The following is a 14967-nucleotide window of genomic DNA, read 5'->3' on the forward strand; positions in this document are numbered from 1 at the left end:
GACTTTGATATTTATTTATCTTAATATATTAACATGTTTTGTTTGCATGATTGAGTAGAGAAGGAAGGACACAGACCCTCTCCTGCATCTTTCGTTTACAGCCCTCGGATGTAATTGCATGGATGTGATTGAAAGCTATAAAGTGTTTTGACTGTTAAGAATGTAATGTAATCCGTTTAAGGTTTCTTATAATATCTTATATTTAATTGAGAACTTTTGTTAAGGAAAAAAAAAAGATTTTGGAGGAATTACTATGGGCACATTGCTTAATATAATATCGAATAATGTTTTTCCATCCATAGAATTACTCGTATTAGCATTAATCAAGTATATCAACGACAATAATTATATTAAAATTTACGGTTGTTATATATATTGAAATGAAATTTATATTATAACTTATTCAATAATTTTGTAAGTATTAAAGTATATGTCGTACAATTGTAACCAAGGTTTATTCAATTCCATTTTAGTTTGAATATAAATAAAATTACATGGATATCATTAGAACATATAAATAATATTAATATTAATATAATATAATAAAATGAAACAACTTGTTATATATTCTTTTTAAGAAAATAAATATCAATGAAAAAATGTACATGCAAACGAGAGGCTATCGCAAAATAAAATAAAAGGTTATAAGAAACTTAAAAAGGAGAATATATATGATATAAACATATAGATAGAAAGAACAAGATTACATTATATACTTCCATGAAATTAGGTAATATACCAAATTACAACATACTTTAAGCGTAATATCATTCTTGTTTTTCTTTACCTGATGTTAAAGTTTTAAAGAAAAACTGCATCGCATGGTTAATAATAGTGTAGTGTTACACTAACACATCAGCCATGCAAATTCTTGTTTTTGTCAGTGGCATTTTACGAACAAGTTTGCCTCCTTTCTGATACTTCCGCCTCACCCCGCCGCTGCTTCTTCTTCTGAACATCCGTGCACTCCATTCGCCCGAGTCCTCGAGCACAAACTCCTCCATGGGGAAGAAGAAGCAGAAAGTCGTTCTTCCGCCGGAGCTTCCGCCAGAGATTCCAGACGACGAAGTTGAGGTTTCCGACGATGACCTCCAATTCATCAAAGAGAATCGCAACTATGCCTCCCTGCTCTCCACCTTAGACTCTTTCTTCCAATCCTCTGTCCTCTGTTTTCATAATATTTTATGGCGGCCTTACTTGCAATGCTACATTTTGTGTAATAAATTGTTAGCGAAAGTTTCGAAGTTTTTGTCACAATTAAATACGGAAAATTATAAATTTGCACAGTTTGCCTCTTTGAAACCTTTCCGTAGTAGCGGAGTTTATGTTAGTATTGAAAAACCCGACTTATCCTTGCTTATTTTCTGCTTTAGCTGTTAGGTGCATAATTTGGGGAAATGTCTGAAATATTTTATCTCACCGTTTATCAAGACGGAAATTTTTTGCAGACTTATCGTTCAAATACTTTCATAGCAATAAGCTTTGGAGTGACAATTAAAGTGTTTTTTTTTTGTTTTTTTACTTTTTTGCATTAGAACATTTTTATCGGTTCTTGTAGACAAAGAGCTTCTTGAGCCTGCAATTTGAATTTTTAGGGTAAGCGGGAACTGCTACCTGTATAGCGTGGAAATGTCTTCTTATTGTAACACTTTAGCCTATGATAGGAACCCAATGCAATGTAGGTTGAAATTTGTATTATAGATTGAAAATAAAACTATTACTGAAGAGAAGCCCTGTAATCCCATAGCATAAGCTCCTAAGAGAAACTATTTTATATGTAACCTCACTTCTACTCTTCTGTCTCTATAACTGACTCTTTCTTTCCACCTAAGGTAACTCTGGTTGGCCCGGAATATTTGGGCCTGCTGGTACCCGATACTGGGTTGTCCTGGTTTTATAGAAATTGGAAACCTATCAGCTTATGTCAATGAATATTGTGATGAGTTTTCTATTATAAGGTTACTTACGAAATGACATTATCGCACATCTTTAGGCATGTTACTCGGGTTGCTGATGCCAAAGAGGATGCATTGGAGAAACTTTATGAGAAACGCATGCAAAAAAATGCTCTCAAGAAAGAAAAAGAAGAAACTGGTTTGCAGGTTGATCGTGTAGATGCTCTTCCAATCAAGACATTGAATGAAAAATCCATTACCGGACAGGTATCTAGTGTTCAAGATACGCATTGCTATCACCAGATTATTCTTGATTTTTTTAGATCTTTTATCGAGTGCTTGGGTTCTCACAATTCTGCAGCTACAAAGACCGTATCAGAAAATGATCTAAGTGAAGAGGGAACTGCAGAGGATGCCAATGCGGATGAAGGTATGGTGAAGCTAATAAGGCTGAAAAGAGAGTCAAACTTAAGAAAATAAAAAAAGAGGCCAAAAAACAAGGGAGAGAAGTGGCTAAAGCAGAAGTGGAAGAGACACCACAAGCAGCAGTGCTGGTATTATCCAATCAAATTAAAAACCTTTTTAGTTTTTTTATGGTTTCTCAAAGCTCCTTTTCTTTTTCACATCTGATACTGTAACAAATTTCAATTGGAATAATTTGAGAAAAAAAAAATACAAAAGAAATGATAACAAAAGTAAAATTGTTCTTAATTGATTTCATGCAATACTTGCTTTTTGAACGTTATGATGAATCATGTTTCACACATTTGTAACTGTTTTTCAGAAATAGTTATTTGTTGTTTGATCAATAGGCCCTTTTTTAGATGAAGAACAAGGTTATTTCTCATACCTGTTGTCGCAGCTTCAGATAGATCAGTCATATATGAATTCTGTTTCACTGAATATAAAAAATAGGGGTTTGTGCACCAATATCTGTCATAAAAGGTGATTACAATTGAATAACTTCTTATAGTAAACAATAACGTTATGGTGAAGCGTGGAACCAGATTGTGGTGCTGCAGTTTCTATTTGGATAAGTCGCGATCCAGCCCTATTCTTCTCTATGATATGGATTTTCAAATTGCCATGTTTGATTTATCTACAAACTACGTGATTTCATGTTGTTTTTGTGCCAAACAACAGACTCGGTCACTTGAGTTCACAAGTCTACCCAGAGTGAACCAAGTCTACTCCAAGTCCACCAATAAACTAGTTTGGAGACAGTTTGACTTGTTCACTAACTCGTGAACTTGTATGAATTCGTGAGTTGAACTGTGGGTTTGATAACCATTATGAAGAATCTACTAGTAATTGCAAGTTTGATGATTTAAGTTGTTGATATTTTGCATGTTTTCAGCTTTTGTCTTTATGCATTTAACTTTAAGGTACTAATTAATTTTTCCTTTAATCGAAAATGTCGTGGCATGTCATTTCAATCAGTATTGTTAAGCAGCAGCAATAGAGGCACTGCAGCTATATGGCATAGTGGAATTTCATGAATCTTCAGTTGAAACTCTGTCCACTATTACGGCCACTATTATTATTGTGGTTGTGGCATGCATCCTGCATCCTCTTGTCCTCTGACAAGTTGTCAGCCAATTGAACTTGAGTTATTATAATGCTAATATTTATGTATTTTTATTTTGTGTAAACTTAACTTTTTATACATATTTATAATTGATATGTACCATATATTTCACCTGTTATGTGATTTCTGTTATATGCTCATAACGCTATCCTCTTGTATGATGTAGAGAAATGCTATTCATTAAAAACAGAGAAATGCTATCTGCACGCTATTGTTAAGTTATTTTCATGTGACTCTCTAAGTAAAGTGTTTTTTATGAGTGTTATTTAATAGGGATCCACGTTTCACAGAAGTTCACCTAATAATAGATTGTGCTTGAAATATTGTGTTGCAAATGCAAGTATTCCTCTTAAAGTGAAAATAACTGTATTTTTATATTAATTGTAAGCATCATATGTTATGTTAAACTGCCTACAATTTGTACAAGGCTAAAAATTATTGAACGAGATATTGTGCATAATTTTTGGTATACTCTCTTTACTTTGTTTAGGCTGAGGTAAAGGAAGATCTTACAGCTGAGGAGGCATTTGAAAGCAAGAAGTCTAAACTTGCAGAATTGGGGGATGCCTTGCTTACAGATCCAGAGTCCAACGTTAAATTTCTGAAAGAGATGGTGCAATTATCTAAAGATAACGATCATACCATTGTTAAACTTGGACTTCTATCCCTCTTGGCTGTTTTCAAAGATATTGTCCCTGGGTATTGCCTGATAGTTATATATTATAATGCACAGTTTATATGTAACTAAATTCTGATTATTTTGGCTTTGAAAATCAACATTAATCCTATTTTTAATGTTTTAACTTTCATGTTAATGCATGCAATATGGCAGTTATCGGATCAGGCTTCCTACTGAAAAGGAACTAGAAATGAAGGTTTCAAAGACTGTTAGAAGATGCGATAAGGTTCTATTGTATATTTGCTGTTGATCATTCTTCGTAATGATAAGCTTTCTCCTGAATTTTATTGAATTTCCCAGGGAAAACATGAAATTAATTTTGTAAATGTTATTCTTATTCATCAGAAAAGGAAACTATGTTTGCTGCCATTTGGGTGATTAGACAAAAAAGTCTATGCTAATTGGGTTCTTGTTGGATTAAAATTTAAAATGCTAGGACTGCCTTCTTTAGTGTAACTGTACATAAAAATTGTCTATGATTTACTTGTCATTGGAATTTATAAATGTGCAGAAAACGCATTTTCTTTATCAATGGAAGTTCCTTTGAGTCCTTTGTTAATGTGTTCAAATTAATTTCTTGTGATTGAGGTGGTTTGGAGTGGGGAGTATACAGAATATTTACCAAGTTTTGGAAACCATACCTTGTCAAAAAGAATTGTGGAGTGTGAATATTATTCTTGAAGTTGTATTTGAGGGTTTAGCATGTTCCAACATCATTGTGTCTTTGTCCACTTAAAAAACTATTGTGAAGAATAATACATGCTTGAGGCGTGTAGTCAGTAATGAACTTTACCACAGGAACTTGTTGCCAAGTTTCATTCCATGATTCTATGTTGTGACATCATTCTCTTTCCCCTGGAAGCTGAGTCAAAAACTCTGGCTGGCATACTTCTAATTTCAATTTCTCAAGTAGTGGAAAGACATAATGTTTTGTTTAAGCTTCTGTTTTTAACATTGACCCCTGAATCTTTTTGGAAGACAATACTTCTTGGGTTTGTGCTTAATATGGATAATGATTTATTTATTTTTATTTCATGACAATTGCTAGTTATTGCTATATACCTGGTTGAAATTCCTTGTTTCTTTTCAACAGGAAACTTTGTTGGTCCGCAGTTAAATCACTCTTTACAAATGAGGGTAAATATGGGGGTGAAGTTACTGTTGAGGCTGTTCGATTGATTGCCGATTATGTTAAAGCTTACAATTGCCAATTGCACCCAGATTCTGTTGATGTACCACCCACCCCCTTGATAGTTTTATCTTTTGTTTGAAATCTATACTTCATCAATTTTCTGTTTCTCTAATCAGTTTCTACTTTACTTTTTTGTGGTAAAATCAGTTTCTATCGTTTTTGACATGTTCTAATAAAAAAAATAGTTTTTTCTTTTAAAAGGACAAAACAAGTTGTGTCCTGTTGCTATTTTAGTGAAACCTATTTTTAGTTTATTTTATGTGGAATGTTTAATAAAGCTGTTCAGTAATGTTTCGTCCTTGCAATTCCTTTTCAGGTTTTCTTGTCCCTTTCATTTAATGAAGATCTCTTGAAATCTGGAAAGACAGAAGAGGATCAGAAATTAAAAGATAAGAAAAGGAAACACTTCAAGGCATCAAATCAGTTGGTGGAGAATGATAGAAAGAAAAGTAGGCAAGAATTGATTTCTAAGACGAGAGAGGAGGTTGAAGTTGATTACAAGGCTGCATCCTTTGCCCAGGATGTTATTGAGAGGAAACAGATGCAAACTGAAACACTCTCATCTGTCTTTGAGACATAGTTTCGTATTTTGAAGCACACAATGCAGTCCACAGGTGCTAGGTGTGGTTTATATTGCGTGTATTACTAGTTCAAGGGAAAATATTGGTTTTCTTGGGTTTATTATTCCCTGTTCTCCATGAATTGGATACTTTATTTCTGTCAATATTTCATGCTTAATTTTTGCTTGTGTTGATCATTAAGTAACTTCTGAATGATAAGTGATCACTTTCTGTCATGATTGTTTGATAATTTTCCCACACTTTTTTGCTCAGGCCTGAAGCTAACGCTGAGGCATTATCTGCTGCAGTGGAACCCCTCCCTTTGCTTGCTCCTTGTCTGAAAGGACTGGCAAAATTTTCACATCTGATTGACCTTGATTTCATGGATGATCTAATGAACCATCTGAAAGTACTTGCTTCTGGAAGTAGCAACTCAGGCAACACTTCTGTCAAGTGTTCTAAATGTTTGACTGTATCAGAACGTCTTCAATGCTGTATCGTTGCTTTTAGAGTGATGAGGAACAATCTTCATGCCTTGAATGTTGATTTACAGGACTTCTTTATGCATCTTTACAATCTTGTACTTGAATACAGGCCAGGAAGGTTTGTTTTAAAATACAATATCCTGAAGCCACCCTTTTCTTTTTCTTTTTTTCAATTTGTTTTTCCCAATTACCAGTATTTTCTGTTGCTGGAAATCAACCAGACATGCAGGATAGGTCATTTATGTTGGTATGATATTCATGTATTTGTTCTTGTGTGTTGTCTTCCATGCTAGTTTATGCTCATTAGTAATTATATCTTTAAACATCACATTGACAAGATGTATGCCCAAATTACAGTATATTAGTGAGTGTCGATCTCACCTTAAAAATTCAATTTTTTGAGGTTGAGTTAGACTTAAAATCCACTTTTTAAAATAATATCATTGTTCATTCTAATGAGATTTGTTGGGTTTATTGGGTTTATTGTACAACTTCCATTTAGTTCCGCTATGAAAACCACCCTTAAGTAATTATTCTGCTTATGTAAAGAGAAACAGGAAATATTTAGTAAAGAGAAACATGCTTATGTGTTTAGTTTTCCTTTGAACCCATTTCAGCCTTGGTCACAGTAAAGCATCTCCTTCAGAAGAATGTCAAGTGCAGAAATTTGTTGGAAAATGACATTGGAGGAGGCTCTGTTTCTGGCACAATTCCGGTAAGCTTCTGTCATTGTTATTTGTTTCCATTAAGTGCATAATCTTTGCTTCATTTTCTCCTCTTTTTTTATAGCTTGAGAAATTTAATTAAATATGGAGAAGAGGATGGTTAAAAAGAGTGCAGACGTTATGATATCCTTTTAAGGAGTTATAGTTATTGTAGATCTGAAATCATCTAGAGGTATAGCTAAAATAGAGTATCTAACTGAATGCAAATCTTATTTTAGAAATCGGTTTTGTGGAGTTGATATAAGCTTAAACTCACATTTTAAAGTCTATCCGAACCTAACTAGATTTGTTGAGTCTATCATATCACTCGCTATTGGACTATTGTTGGATCAAACACAAATATGTAGTCCCCAACCCTCAACACGAGGAATGTGTAAGATCTTACATGGTCTAGAAATATGATTTAAACAAATAAGTAGGTATAAACATTACTTTACAAATTGGTTTTGTAAGATATAGTCAGGCCTAAACTCAGTCAAAGAATAGTAAAAAAAAATAATGAAATTAAACTGGGTATTGCAAAACAGGGAAGTCCTCCACTCCTTGTAAATATTAGTGGTATTCTGTTTTAAATGCATGAATGAAGTTGAAATTATTTGAAGTTAAGCATAACGTTTACGTAGGTTTTATGGATTGTCTCACTCTTTGATATGCAGAAATATCTACCATATTCCACAGACCCCATATTAAGTGGTGCCCTTACCTCAGTACTTTGGGAACTCAATCTTTTGTCCAGCCATTATCATCCAGCTATATCGACTCTGGCCTCAGGCATTTCAACCATGAGTACTGCACATAACCAGGTTCTTTTATCCAAGTCCTCTCCTCAACTAGCTTTTAAGGAAATGTCTCTGGACCAGGAATTATGTTTCACACAACAAAGTGGCAGTATAAAATTAAATAACAAGCGGAGACGAACAAATGGCCCTGCTACGTCACGTTCCATTGGTTCTACAACTGTAATGAGTTCATTTGATGACAATGAGTTGCAGAGGAAACTTATTTCCCATTTTATGGTTCATCATGACATCAAGGAGAATGAAAGGTTGAGAAAGGAGCTGGACAGGACTGCACTATCGCTACAGCTATATGAACAATATTAGAAACAAAAGAAACGATCAAAAGCAAGGAGATGACCAGACATTGCATTGTGATGCATGGCCCTCTAGGTTCTAACAATTGTTGCATTTAATCTTCATTGCTTCCATAGCTTCCATTTTTGAAGTTATGATTCTTAGCATTGGGGATTATTCTCAAGCCAACAGCCAATGTTCCTAGTTCACCTCATTTGAGGGCCTGAATAGGGAGCGGATACTTTTTCCATTGAATTAGTTGTAGCATTTAGAGGCTATCATTTAGGAGTGTTAGGCCATCTTGTATTGTTATTTATTGCCTTTTATAAATCGAGAGTGGTTTAAAGCGCAATCAATTTTGTAATACTGCCTTTTCTTTATATGAAAGTCGGATTTGACTACAGTATTATAAAGTGAGAAAGTTAAGTGTATTTACTATTCATTATTGGTTAAATATAGAAGTTAGTTTTGTAATTAATGGTGAATGTATACTTTCTCATTTTTTATATCTGATAACTCTGAATTAAATCTAATAATATTAAGTTACCGATCTTAATGAAAGGAAAATACTTTATAGAATAACTGTATTTTTATATAAAACCATACGCTAGCATTATATTAAGAGTGAAGATACCTTTAATTGCCAAAACTAAATGCTTTATAACTGATTCTTGCCTTCAGTTTTTTTTTCTCAGGAGAGTACAAGCTTCAATGTTATTTTTTAAGTCGATAATATGCTTCATCGTACTGATAATATTGGTAGTGTTGTGCATGAAAATCAGAAACAATTGGATGTGACAACGGAATCGGAAAGCTTTTGCTTGTCAAGTACACGATGTTTGTGTAGAGGCATTACGTTTCTGAATATTTAAGATATAATTAAAATAACAAGAAACTTGTGTTAGTGTGTAAATAAATAAGATTTTGATAGTAAAAACATTTAATTGATGAATATAAAAAATATTCTCTTGTACAGTTGCTTTTTGTCTTAGTTTTATCAACCAGAGAACATGTCTCTTCCCCAATGAATAATATTGAGTATTGAGCGAACTGCATTTGGGGAGGACGGGTAAACAAAGAGACTGTTAAACTTTTTTTTTTTTTTCAGTGCAATATCCCAGATACAGTGAAATCGTTGAGCTGGTCATTGTAAAGGCATCTAGAATACAGGATGCAGCATAATTCTAATCAACACTCGATCAGGAATTCACCTCCAGCGTGTTCTTTCCTGCAAAGTCTAACTTCAAGAAATGCATTTTGTTGCAAAAGTTGAAGTCAGCGTGCTGAATGTTGGTGATAGAAGGGATTGGTTTGTCAATACAGAACTTAATCTTCAGATTCTGTTTCCATAACCGGGAGAATGCTTAAAGCTGTAGCACCTAGATGCATGCCCCTGATGACACCTCCATACCCAACTTTAATCTTATGGCACAGAAGCAAAATGGAATCCCAAAGTGCGGTTCTTCCCTGAAATAAACACAGAGCTGTTAGCAAACCAATAAAAAAATTAAAATAGTGCTGGTTGATAAGAGATCCATTGGAAAATCATGTGTAGTCGTTCACAATGTATAAGTATGTATGAAAACAACAATATTGTGGGTTAAATAACAATAGTATAAAACAAGGTTCAACAGTATTTGATGTAAGGATAACCTGGGGCTACATAGGCATTACCGACCTGAAGAGAAAATTGCAGTTTCTTATCCCAGTACAAGGCAAAAATTGGGGGACCCTGCTTTCCAACTGCTAGAATACATGCTCCAGGGTGCAGCACAGAAGGGACAGTAGACACTACAGCAATGTATTTCTCTGGAAACCTTTCCTTAGGGGGAAGGACACCCAAGAATAATGGGTTTTTGCTAGCCTGAGCTCCAGCGTAAGACATAGCATCGACATGTAACATCCACTTTGGATGTTCTAGGAAAGCACAGAACAGATACAACAGCAAGTGAGAATCAGAAGGTAGCTCAAGTGTCCACTTTTTATTCTTTTTATCATAAACCTCCCCACTTCCAAGATACTCATAATTCTTCAAGCAGGTTCCTTCTGCAAGCTCTGAAAATTAAAACAAGGTAACTAAAGTTGGGTTATATTGGTATATGCTGGACATAAAACCAAGCTTAGTTAATGATGTTCTGCTTCAATTTATTCAGGAAATCTAACGAAGGTCACTGACTAATAAAAGCAATATATCAATAATTCTGTCTACCTCGGATCCTTTGCACAGTGTAATCAGCACGAACACTGCTTTGAGGAAGCAAACCTTTAACCCACTCTCCTTTAACCAAGGCTTGAAGCCTTTGGTGTTCAGTGATAGCATCCACACAATCCTGCATGATAGGAACTAAAGAAGTCTGCTGTGGGGACTGCTGTATATTAGATACAAACAACTTGGCTGTGTGCAAATATAAACCAATAGAAATTTGTAAGAGCTCAGAAGCTAAGCAAATTAAAATCCGGAACAAAAATCACATTTATTGACAAATGTGAAGCAACATACATTTGGAAGAATCTATGGCCAGCACTAGTGTAGAATATAGTTGATGAAGTAGTCCATCTTCATTTAGAGAGAGCGCAGATTGCCAGTCTTGACTCTTGTCAATTGTTGGCAAAGTAGCAGGAGTAGACAACATATCATTGCCCACTTGACTAATTGTGATAGAAATGCCAAGTTTGGCAGCAGCTTGCATAACCTATATGAATATGAAAATCTTAGACCCAGGGGGAATAAATTAACTTGGTTGATGTTCCAATCATGTTAGCTGTTATGGGCTTCTAGCATAAATTGACAAGTACTAGCTCGTTTGTATACAATGCCAAAATGGGTTTTAAACTGATTTTGCTTAGTTTGGATGGCTCATCCAAACATTATTTCATGCTCCTTAGACTTTGTAAACTGAAATTTCAGAAAAAGAAAAAACTTTTGTAATGTTCAACCTTTTGTGCTAATATTACTAACCATAACCCATACACAAACAACATTTTTTTTATTGTTTAACCGTGATTTGAACAAAAGAAGGAATAAATAATAAAATGAACCTGAATGTGGCTAGTCTCAATCTTGTTAAGCAAAGGATTGAGCAGAACTGAAGAAAACCATTGCCTGAGTTGGTCATGCCACTGTTCAATTTGAGGATAGATGCCAAGATGTTCAAAAGCTTGAACAGATTCTTCCATAGACATTGGAGAAGGAAACTCACCCTCACCCTTCTTAGGGGGAGTATTAAACTTCTGAGATCCAGGAGACATCCTCACAGGCCTCAATGGCATAAGTCTTGTAGTTCCGGAGGTATTAGATGACCCTGTAACTGTATTAGGGCTCACTATCCCAAAACCAGGAACTGTAGGAGGTGGGGTAGACATCTTCCCCGCAGATTCATTGATCCTTTCATCCACTTCAGCGAGGAATTTCTCCAGCTTTTCCTCTGACGTTATCTTACTAGCAGAGGAGGCTCGCCGGTTAGACCAAGGACTGGAAACCACCGAATCCACTCCATTTGAACCCCTTGGCGGTGAAACCAAACCCTGTGCAAGATACAATGACGCTGATCCTGGAGACCTCGAGGGAGTAGCAATAGAACGAGCAGCAACACCCCTGTTAGAATTTGAACCATCCACATCAATGCGAGATGAAGAACCCCGGGTGGGGCTGGGAATAGGCTGATGAAGAGGAACAAGCAAATCTGAAGAAGGCAATTGGGGTTTAGACTTAGGAGGCTTCTTCACCGAATCAGGTTGAGCCAAATCAACCTTGGGACTCACTCCTAAAAGCCCTAATTGATGTTTGCTTAGCAAAATGTCAGTTCTATTAACATTGCTAGAATCAGACACAGGCTTAACTGCAACTACACCTCCAGCATACCTAGCCCTACGTAGAAACACAACTTTAAGGAGTGCAGAAACAGTTCCAATGAAGATGAAACCCACTAAAGCTTGTAGAGTCTTGGCAAGCCAATCTGAAGTTCAATAAACGGATCAAACATTACAAATTACCCTAATTAAAAAATGCAATAACTAAAATTGAGGGTTGAGAACTTACAAGCTGTGAAAGGGGAAAAAGTTCTGAAGCTCAAAACGTGGATGAAGCCGTTTTCCCTGCAATGTGTGAACAATGTTATATAGAGTGAGTTGTTAATAGAGTGAAGAGAAAAGTGTGAGTGTGCACCTGAAGATGACAGCGAGAAAGGCGAATGCGGAAGCGGAGAAGAAGGAGAGGATGGAGAGAATGGTGAAATTGGAAGGTTGAAGACTGTTGGAAGTGAGAACCGCAGAAAAGGAAGGGTTTTGATAGACACTGAACTTGGATTTGGGTGCAGAAGCCATGGAAATCGGGAACCAACCTCGTTAGGGTTTTGGTTTGGGGTTTAAGCTTCACACTTCATGCAAAACAATTGCAAAATACAAACCCAGTTCTTCTTCTTCCCTCGCTCAATTTTTTTTTAAAAAAAGATAATTAATATTTTATTTCATATAATTATCGTTGTGTTTTTTCAATTTTGTTTTATTATTCTTAAATTTCTCAATTTGATTATATAATTTTTTAAATACTTTAATATAATCTCTTTTGTCTATGTTATTATTAATGTTTGGTTAAGGGAAATGTTAATGAAATGGGTTAGTATGTAAATTATTTAAATATTGCGATTTTTAAATATTATGTCAGATTTAATGTTTTTAATAAAGTTTTTTTATATGTAAAATAGTAAAAAACAATTTCTTTATAACTGTTTTTTAAAATAAAATATTATACTATAACAAAATAATAATTTATATAGTTATTAAGTTAATCTACCCGTTATTAACATATCATTGTTATTTGTTTTTGTTGAATGTACTCTTTAAAAAAATTATAATATTGAAGATTAAATTTACCCCTTCTATTCACATAGGTCACTTAAATATCTTGGACAAATTCTATCTTCTTCTTTATAATCTTTACTAAACAAACATTGTAATTATCATACAATTCATTTATGAACAAATTATTATTAAAGAATACAGATAATAGAACTATAGAAAGGATCCTAATATTTATTGGTGTCTTTTCTAGTCGTTTATCTTGATAGAGTATAATAATTTGGTATCTTTTCTAATTATCATTTATTTGTTTCTCTTTATAGAGGTGAATAACCTTTATTTTGTCTTTGTATGTTATGAGTATAGTGTTTAATTAAAATCTAGAATGATAGAATGAGTATATTACTTTTATTTATATATATATATATATATATATATATATATTCAGACCATTTGTTTTGATTTTAATAACAATAAAAAAGAGAATATTCATTTTCATATTCTTTATATTCCTTTTACTCTTATGTTCATCTTTATTCTCTTTTATTCATATTTGTTCTATTTCATAATATAGCATCAGAATTCTGGTTGCTACATTTATCTATGGGTAAAGTTGTTGATCCCTCACAAAATCTTTGTTCACTTTACCATGTTAGTTCATCAGATAATTCATCCTCGAATAGAGTTTACTCTCTCATTACCTCATTACACAACAAGAGAGAGAAAGTTTTTGGTGATCAATCTAAGGCAATGATTGCTACTAGCAAAGGAGGTTATAAAATGATACGACATATGATATAGGTGGTGGATATGGAAGAGAATATACTTTCAAAATTTGCAAGTTATTGTGGAAAAAAAGGGCATATCATTGATATATGCTATAAAAAACATGGTTTTTCACCTAATTTCAAACTTAAAAATCAGAACCATCATCAGAGCCATGCAGTCTTTCACAATACAAGTTTTAACAATAATGAGCAGAATCATGAAGGTTCAAATTCAGAAGTGGAGTCTCAACAAATTTGTTTTACTCCTAAGCAATATCAAACATTGTTAGCTATTTTACAACAGGTCAAAAATCCAATGACAATGTTTTTAGTCAAGTCTCTCTTATTCCTTCCAACATGACAACACAAACTGGTAATAACTTTATTTCTTCTTTTAGTTATTGGATTATTGATAGTGGTGCTACTAATCATATTTGTTCATCCTTAACTTACTTCACTTCATATCATCAAATTGATCCTATTTATGTCAAATTACCAAATGGAAATCAAGTCATTGCCAATTATTTTGGAAGTGTTTTTCTCAATCAAAATCATGTCATAAACTATGTTTTGTATATTCCTTGCTTCACTTTTAATCTTCTTTAGTAACAATTGATTGATAAACTATCTTGTGTTCTTGATTCTAATGGTTTTCACATTCAAGACAAAAACTCATTGAAAATAATTGGTTCTGCTAAGATGCAAGATACACTTTATATACTCAAGATCCCATCTTACCAAAAATTCCAAATTAAACCCCTTGAATCTACACATCATCAATATTGTTAATGTCAGTGCTAGTGATCTAGAAACCCTTTGACATTTTCGATTAAGTCATATTTCAAATAAATGTATTGATGTTATAAAGAATAAATTTTCTTTTGTTAAATATAACAAATCTTTTGTTTGTGATGTTTGTCATTTTGCAAAGCAAAAAATACTTTCTTTTCCTATTAGTACATCTAAATCAAAAAAAATGTTTTGATTTGATTCATGTAGATGTTTGGGGACCATATTCAATACCATCAACTCATGGTCATAAATATTTCTTAACCATAGTTTATGACTATTCGAGGTACACATGGATTTTTCTTTTGAAACAAAAATCTGAAGTTGTTAAGATTTTGAAAAACTTTGTTATTTTTGTATCAGTTTGAGACAACAATACAAATAATAAGTGATAATGGAACTGAATTTTTCATGACT

General features: G+C 33.8%; 1 protein-coding gene and 1 pseudogene across 2 annotated transcripts; one reads left to right on the forward strand and one right to left on the reverse strand.

Annotated features, from left to right (window-relative positions):
- Positions 1-839: 839 nt before the first annotated feature.
- On the forward strand, positions 840-8403 carry LOC137823095 (nucleolar complex-associated protein 3-like; annotated as a pseudogene). The gene is made up of 10 exons (XR_016517325.1): positions 840-2162; positions 2257-2449; positions 3974-4182; positions 4316-4396; positions 5256-5394; positions 5671-5975; positions 6188-6517; positions 6693-6739; positions 7017-7114; positions 7781-8403. The product of XR_016517325.1 is annotated as a nucleolar complex-associated protein 3-like (transcript).
- A 716-nt stretch (positions 8404-9119) lies between these two features.
- LOC137817899 (cytochrome B561, amino-terminal protein) lies at positions 9120-12648 on the reverse strand. Its single transcript, XM_068621125.1, has 7 exons — positions 12363-12648; positions 12237-12292; positions 11237-12153; positions 10698-10890; positions 10407-10592; positions 9876-10252; positions 9120-9664 (listed from the first exon to the last, which is right to left on the reverse strand). Exons 1-7 carry the CDS (start codon positions 12518-12520, stop codon positions 9524-9526), a joined length of 2028 nt encoding a protein of 675 aa, XP_068477226.1. The 5' UTR covers positions 12521-12648; the 3' UTR covers positions 9120-9523.
- Positions 12649-14967: the final 2319 nt, after the last annotated feature.

The sequence above is a fragment of the Phaseolus vulgaris genome, chromosome 11 (genome assembly GCF_051622355.1).
Source record: "Phaseolus vulgaris cultivar YP4 chromosome 11, ASM5162235v1, whole genome shotgun sequence".
NCBI classification, from domain to species: Eukaryota; Viridiplantae; Streptophyta; class Magnoliopsida; order Fabales; family Fabaceae; genus Phaseolus; species Phaseolus vulgaris.

What these genes read in the sequence shown, in the direction of transcription:
- LOC137817899 (XM_068621125.1), bottom strand. Translation starts at nt 12,520, where the DNA reads ATGGCTTCTGCACCCAAATCCAAGTTCAGTGTCTATCAAAACCCTTCC. An exon ending in TTTTTCCCCTTTCACAGCTT is followed by an intron (nt 12,154 to 12,236) that starts GTAAGTTCTCAA and finishes ATTGAACTTCAG; the next exon opens with ATTGGCTTGCCAAGACTCTA. An exon ending in AACTGCAATTTTCTCTTCAG is followed by an intron (nt 9,665 to 9,875) that starts GTCGGTAATGCC and finishes TGTTTATTTCAG; the next exon opens with GGAAGAACCGCACTTTGGGA.